The sequence below is a fragment of the Engraulis encrasicolus genome, chromosome 13, assembly GCF_034702125.1.
Source record: "Engraulis encrasicolus isolate BLACKSEA-1 chromosome 13, IST_EnEncr_1.0, whole genome shotgun sequence".
Taxonomy (NCBI): Eukaryota; Metazoa; Chordata; class Actinopteri; order Clupeiformes; family Engraulidae; genus Engraulis; species Engraulis encrasicolus.
The window spans coordinates 34,472,666-34,480,165 of NC_085869.1; the positions used below are offsets into that span (position 1 = coordinate 34,472,666).

Consider the following 7,500-nt stretch of genomic DNA (forward strand, 5'->3'; position numbering starts at 1 on the left):
TGTGTGTGTGTGTGTGTGTGTGTGTGTGTGTGTGTGTGTGTGTGTGTGTGTGTGTGTGTGTGTGTGTGTGTGTGTGTGTGTGTGTGTGTGTGCGCGTGTGTGCGCGTGTGTGTGCGTGTGTGTGTGTGTGTGTGTGTGTGTGTGTGTGTGTGTGCGTGTGTGTGCGTGTCAGGGTTCATACACTTTTTCACCATTTTTTTTCCATGACTTTTCCATGACTTTTCCAAAACCTTTTTCTGAATTTCCAGGACCGAAAAACCAATGACCAATCGCGCGCGGGGGGTGGGGGCGTATTATATTACAGCCTATATTATAAATATGTAATATATTTATACTATAGACTATGGCATATTATATTATATATTACATAGCCTATATTACACATATGTAAACAATAAACATATTCATAGGCTACTATAGGTTATCTTTGACTACAAGCTATAAGCAACCATTATACTTCATGTTGTATTACATTAATTCTGCTATTATTCACCAATGTTATATAATTCGCTTGTCTAATGTACAGTCAGAAATGAAAATGAATAGGCCTAGGCCAGCCTATAGCAAATTAGGTCGTGAAATCATCATGAAGACAAATTTGTATCAACATGCTCTCTATGGAGATGGATAAATGCTCATCCTGCCCAAGTAAGAAATCATAGGCCTGCCTACTACACCTGCCTAAGCACAACAGTCCAAAGCTCCTGTAGAATGATAATGTTTTGTCATTTGTTGTGGTCGTTGCTGGAGCAAAAAAAAAAAAAAAAGGAGAGACTGCACTGCTCGTGGCATAGTTCTAGTCTGACGCCCACTCAAGGAGATGCTGCGGTGAGTTTCATTTTGTGTTGTAATGACCGATTTGAAAACAAAGCCACAGATGACTTTTTCAAACTCAAGTCACGCTGCCGTTCATACCGTATTTCAAAACAGGCGCGTCATGCCGACATTGGTAATCGTTTGGCTCGCGGTCAGCTGCACATAGACTACTGTACGGATTTAATGTAATCTTTCAGCACACTGTAAAAGTTCACTCGCAGGCAGCAGGTGCATTGCTTATCAATATCAAAATCTCGGGGCTTACCGAAAGCATAAAGGTTCGCTTGGTGCCCTATCTGGCAAATTAAACCAAGACCAAACAGGTCTTAGGATTGTATTCCTTTTGGCATTAGCTACGTTTCAGTGGAACCGCTAAATATTTTACAACGCGTATTCTGCTAACCTGTTAGTAGCTGAGGTAACCGGCTGCTGCATCTTGCCCTTCAGGTGGCTAACAAGTGCCGCTGCTTCGCCCATATCGGACGGACACATCAAAACTTTCGTCCTCTCCAGCCATTGTTGATCATCTTTTCAGAAAGTTAAGCCGCGCATTGTTGAAGTAACACTTCGCGACATGCTGTAATATCGTACAGAACCACATTTCTTTTCTAGGATTAGAAGTATGATCACCTCTCACCACCACCACGCACACACTACATCTAGCTCGCGCGTTACGAGGCTGGTTGCCAGGTGTGACTGATTTCTAGCGCCAAAAACGCTTGAAACCCGCCTGGAGCCATTACAACATGCGTTATTTGAAACCCACTCAATTTGGCAACACATGGTTAGGCAGACGCAGCCTGCACTAGACAACATTTCCACGAGAACTCGAACATTTACATTTTATTATCCCGCGTCATCAACTTCATAAAGATAATTGATGAAACACTGGTTGGATTTCCATGACTTTTCCAAAACTTTTGACCAAAAATACGTTTTCCATAACTTTTCCAGGCCTGGAAATTTGAATTTTCAAATTCCATAACTTTTCCAGGTTTTTCATGACCGTACGAACCCTGGTGTGTGTGTGTGTGTGCGGAAAAAACCCTTAAAAAACATATCTTATTTTGTTTTTAGCAATTGGGCCCATAATTTCACATTTTAACATCATGCGTGTCATTTCGACCTCTGCCGAAGATATTTGGTTTAGTTATAGCCATGAAACGACTTACTATGGGCCAAAAATTGCAGGCACACAGTATTTTGTTTTAATTTAATTCATAAGTCTACGATACGCTACCACGCTACCATAACGTGTAGGTGGATTGTTTGTTTGGAAACATCAGGGTTTTCCGGGTAATATCGTTTTTGAAAGTCTGGTAAAGGCGTACCCTTCCACGTAGCTGAAGCAGACGTTCTGGAACTCCACTTTCCCCTCAAGGAGCTGAAGGTCACCAGCGTTCACCTCATCCTTTACCTACACACACACACACACACACACACACACACACACACACACACACACACACACACACACACACACACACACACACACACACACACACACACACACACACACACACACGCACACACACACGCACACACACACGTATGCACACACGTATGCACACGTACACAAACACACACACACACACAAGCAAGTGCCTACACATTTTAGTCGATCCATTCTGTCCATATTTCATTCATTTATTGATCTTTCCTTCTACACAAATATACACCAAATACACACACAAAGCTCGACAGGGTTCAGTTGGAGATTACAATGGTTTTGGTGTTTGTTTGTGCTCGTGTTTTTGTTGAAATTTCATAGCAGACGACTTTGTCAAACACAATTCATGGTCTATTTAAACAAAAGGTCGAAATAAATTATACAGTCGGGTAGATGACGCCGTCATACACACATGCACGCACGGTACACACACACACACACACACACACACACAGTCAGGGTAGATGATCCCTCGCTTGAGCACCCTACATGACGTGCAGTTCCCTGAGTGGACACGACACAACACACACACACACACACACACACACACACACACACACACACACACACACACACACACACACACACACACACACACACACACACACACACACACACACACACGCACACGCACGCACGCACACACGCACGCACACGCACGCACACAGACAAACAAACATGCACAATGGCAAACACAAACACACGTTATAGACAAACAAGCACACAAAAACACAAACACTGAAAACTTAACTTAACTACCATTTTATGGTCCTTTAAAAAGTGAAAGGTGTTTAACACTCCTGGTATGGAGTATACTCCAGATAGCATCTCCCTTATCATCTCTCTTCGTCTTTTCCTTTCAATCTTCTTATTTCTCAGCATTCCTCTGTTTACTTGCGCCTCTCCATCTCTCTCTCTCTCTCTCTCTCTCTCTCTCTCTCTCTCTCTCTCTCTCTCTCTCTCTCTCTCTCTCTCTCATTTTCCTTTTATCTCCCCATTCCCCTTTGTGTGTGTGTGTGTGTGTGTGTGTGTGTGTGTGTGTCTGTCTGTCTGTGTGTCTGTGTGTCTGTGTGTGTCTGTGTGTGCATCTGTTCTGTGTCTATGGGAGCTATGGTGTGAATAACGACAGCAGACAGTGTGGAAGGTCGGAAGGTCAAGGCCAAGGTCAATGGGTCAGCCATAAACAACTTCTCCATTCCAGCCCTACTCCGCCCCCCTTTATAATAACACTACTCCTCCCTCGGCATCGGTATGCTTTGCACTCTTTCTCTACTCTTCCCTCGCTTATTGCCTTTCTCCCCCATCCACTCTTTCTTTCTTTAACTGATCACATTGGTCTATCTCATCTCCTTCTCCCTCGACATCACAACATGGCTTCCTTTGTCTATCTCTGTCTGTCGTTTACTAGCTCTTTTCCTTTCTCCACCATTCAATCTTCCGGCTACACTTTCCTTGACGCCGGTGTCATACAGATAACATAAAAGTGTCATAACACACAATAATTAATCATTAGTTGATAGCCTTATCGATCGACTTACGATTAATTGATAAGCGGCGTTTACCCCCTGAAATCTCAATGTTTCTCGAAAAAAAAATACTCAATCTAGAAATTTAATTAAAAATCGAGATAAAAAAAACACATTTAAATTAATTCTATTTCAATTCTTTAATCCAAAGTTGATTTAAATATTCCCACTATTCACATCCCTCTTCACACACACTCTTCACATGCCCATTTCACCTGGGTCTCTTGTCAGTTGAATTGTCGATTAATTGCGATTTCAATCGATTAACACATTGATCAATTATTTCAAATCTTTTTTATTGTGAAAAGCATTTCAAAGTATCACACATTTATGTACATTCAAAATTGTTTTTAAGTAGAAGATAACAACAACGCACATATAACAGACAACAAAGACCAAAAACATAAAACCCACCCCCCACCCTCACACAAATACACAGCACACCCTGGGACTTCCTTACATATTACAATGATGAGGCAATCAGATATTAATATGAATTAACAAACAACAATCAATGAATGTGTTGGAGAAGGGGATACCAAATCTCCTCGAATTTCTCCAGTCTGTCTGATAACACATACCGTATTCTTTCCAGGTGCAAAAGTCGAATCATTTCGTCTAGCCACATTTTAACAGAAGGGATCTCACTTTTCTTCCAAAACTGTAAAAGTAGTTTCTTGGCTATAATTAACATGTATGATAACAATTTTCGTTGGAATACTGGGAGTAAGTTAAACTTATCTGACACACCTAGTACCACCAAAATTGGATCTGGTTCCAGTAAAGTCTCAAGCATATCTGATATTGTTTTGAATATCTGGACCCAGAATGGTAAAATTTTAGGGCAAAGAAAGTAACTGTGAAGCAGAGAGGCTTCGTCTGCCATACATTTATCACACAATGGGGAGACTTCTGGAAATATCTTGTGTAGTTTCGTTTTTGAGAAGTGAAGTCTATGGATTATCTTAAACTGAATCAAACAGTGTCTCGAGTTAGCAGAGCATTTATGTATGTTTTCCAAAGCATCGTCCCAAAGTTCTTCACTTATTCCCTCCCCAAATTCCTCCTCCCAAAGAGTTTTAATACCTTGAGTAGATGGTGAGGACCTGCTTAATAATGCAGAATAAAGTGTAGAAATGAGATGTCTGGCTCTGCCTTGAAATATAAACAACACATCCAGAGTTGTGGGTTCCACACTATCTAATTTGGGTACATGTTTCTTCACATAGTCCCTCACCTGTAGGTATCTAAAGAAATTATTTTTATGTAGACCATATTGACTTTGAAGTTGACTGAAAGAGGCAAAGTTGTTATTTATGAAAAGATTCCCAATGTTCAAAATACCCAGCTCTCTCCATTGCGAGAAGGCAGTGTCCATACAGGATGGAGGAAAAGATGGATTTTTGGCTATAGGTAAAGAAAAGGACAGAGATTTAGCATTGAACCTTGACTTAATCTGTTGCCATATGCGAATGCCATTGTGGATTATAAAGTTATGACTGTAGCAAGCCTTCTGAATTTTTGTTGGTGATAACACAAGTGTACCTATGTCGTATGGAGCACAATCTGCTCTTTCCATTACAATCCAAGTTGGATCAGTAAAAGTGTGATCCAACCACATAATCACAATACGGAAAGCACAGGCCTGGTAATATGTAAAGAAATCAGGGAGACCCATGCCACCATCTAACTTATGTCTGCAAAGATGTGTTTTTTTAATTCTAGGTGTCTTATTGTCCCACAAAAATGGAGTTATAAGTGTGTCAACCTTTTTGAAGAATTTCTTAGGCAGGAAAATTGGAATATTTTGAAAGAGATATAAAATTTGAGGGAGGAAGACCATTTTTATTGCATTGATTCTTCCTGCTAGTGAAATGGGAAGTGATTTCCAAAACTCAATGTTGTTCTGCAGCTTAGATATTAATGGAGGGAAGTTGTGCTTGTACAGTGATTGACAGTCCTTAGTGACTTTGATACCTAAATATGTAAATTCTTGCAATGATATTTTGAAAGGAAACCCCTGTAAAGCTGTGAGATTGTTTGTTTTTATAGGCATTAATTCACTCTTTAACCAATTGATCGTATAACCTGAGAAGCTTCCAAAATGAGATATCAGATCTAGTATGACTGGTATGGAAGATAAAGGTTTAGTCACATACAATAATACATCATCTGCATAAAGGGAAATCTTATTCAGTGTATTATTGAGATCATATCCATGTATGCGGGCCTCTGACCTGATCTTTTGTGCCAGAGGCTCAATGGCCAAGGCAAATAGCAAGGGTGATAAGGCACACCCTTGTCTTGTACCTCTGTGCAAGAGAAAGGGTGGAGAAAGGATGCCATTAGTTAGGATTCTGGCACTAGGTCTGTCATACAAAACCATCAACCACTTTTTGAAATTGTTACCAATGTTATATTTTTCTAGCACAGAAAATAGATAGGGCCATAATAATTTATCAAAAGCTTTCTGTGCATCCAATGATAAGATAACTAAATCAGGGGATTCTTTTTTCTGAGAGTAGATTATGTTAAAGAGGCGTCTGAGATTAAAGAAGGAGTGTCTATTTGGTATAAAACCTGTCTGGTCCGGATGAACAAGTTTACCGATTAAAGAATTAAGTCTGAGAGAAAGAGTTTTAGCTAGTATCTTTTGGTCAGATGTCAAAAGTGATATGGGTCTATAATTGCTCACTTCCATTGGATCCTTCCCCTTTTTTGGTAACACTGTTATGATGGCCTCATTAAGTGAGGGAGGTAAAGTGCCATCTTCTTTTGCTTGTGTATACATTCTTAGAAGGTGAGGAGAGATAAGATCACTGAATTTCTTATAAAACTCGTTTGGAAACCCATCGGGCCCTGGGGTCTTACTATTTTTCAATAATTTAATTGTTTCTTGTATTTCTTCAACAGAGAGCTCTGCATTCAGAAAGTCCTGATCTGTTTTTTCTAAAGTGGGAAGATCACAGCTGTCCAGGAAGGTGTTCATAGTAGAACAATCTACTGTTGTAGAAGAGTATAATTCTTCATAAAACTTTTGAAACCTTTGATTAATATCTTTGTAGGAAACCAATATATCCCCCTGATTTGATTTTAGTTGAGTTATTGTGCGATCACTCTCCATCTTCCTGAGTTGTCTAGCCAGCAATTTGTGTGGCTTTTCCCCAAATTCAAAATATTTTTGTTGTGTAAACAAAAATGCCTTGGCTATACAGTCTGACAGTATCTGACTGTATCTGTAATGCAGTGAAATTATTTTCTTGTGTTTGTCAATAGAAGGGTGTAAAGCATACTCTCTGTCCATTTGGTTGATTTGTTTTTCAAGCTCAGTTAGTTCATGCCGTCTCCTTCTCTTTCTTTCAGCCTGAAAAGATATTATGCATCCTCTAACATAAGCCTTTAATGTTTCCCACAATACAGATGGTGATGTTTCAGGTAGATCATTCATTTCAAGAAAGAAAGTAATTTGTGACCCAATATATGTACAAAACTCTGGTTCTTTCAGGAGTTGTGGGTCAAGTCGCCACATCCTATCTCGTTTAGGTAGGTCATTAAGCTTAAGAGAGACTGAGACAGGAGCATGATCTGAAATAGTTATATCATGATATGTAACCTTATCTATCAGTGATATCAATTTGGAATCCGCTAGGCAATAATCAATTCGTGTATATACATTGTGAACATTAGAGTGAAAAGAATAAGCCCTCT

The 7,500-nt window shown here is 39.8% G+C and overlaps 1 protein-coding gene across 1 annotated transcript in view; it reads right to left on the minus strand.

Moving 5' to 3' along the window:
• Positions 1–7,500, minus strand: part of abcb6b (ATP binding cassette subfamily B member 6 (LAN blood group) b) — a 102,854-nt gene that overhangs the window by 57,498 nt on the left and 37,856 nt on the right. The window contains exon 12 of the mRNA XM_063212890.1: positions 2,148–2,233. Within this exon, the coding sequence (XP_063068960.1) occupies positions 2,148–2,233 (86 nt within the window). The remainder of the gene's footprint in view (positions 1–2,147; positions 2,234–7,500) is intronic.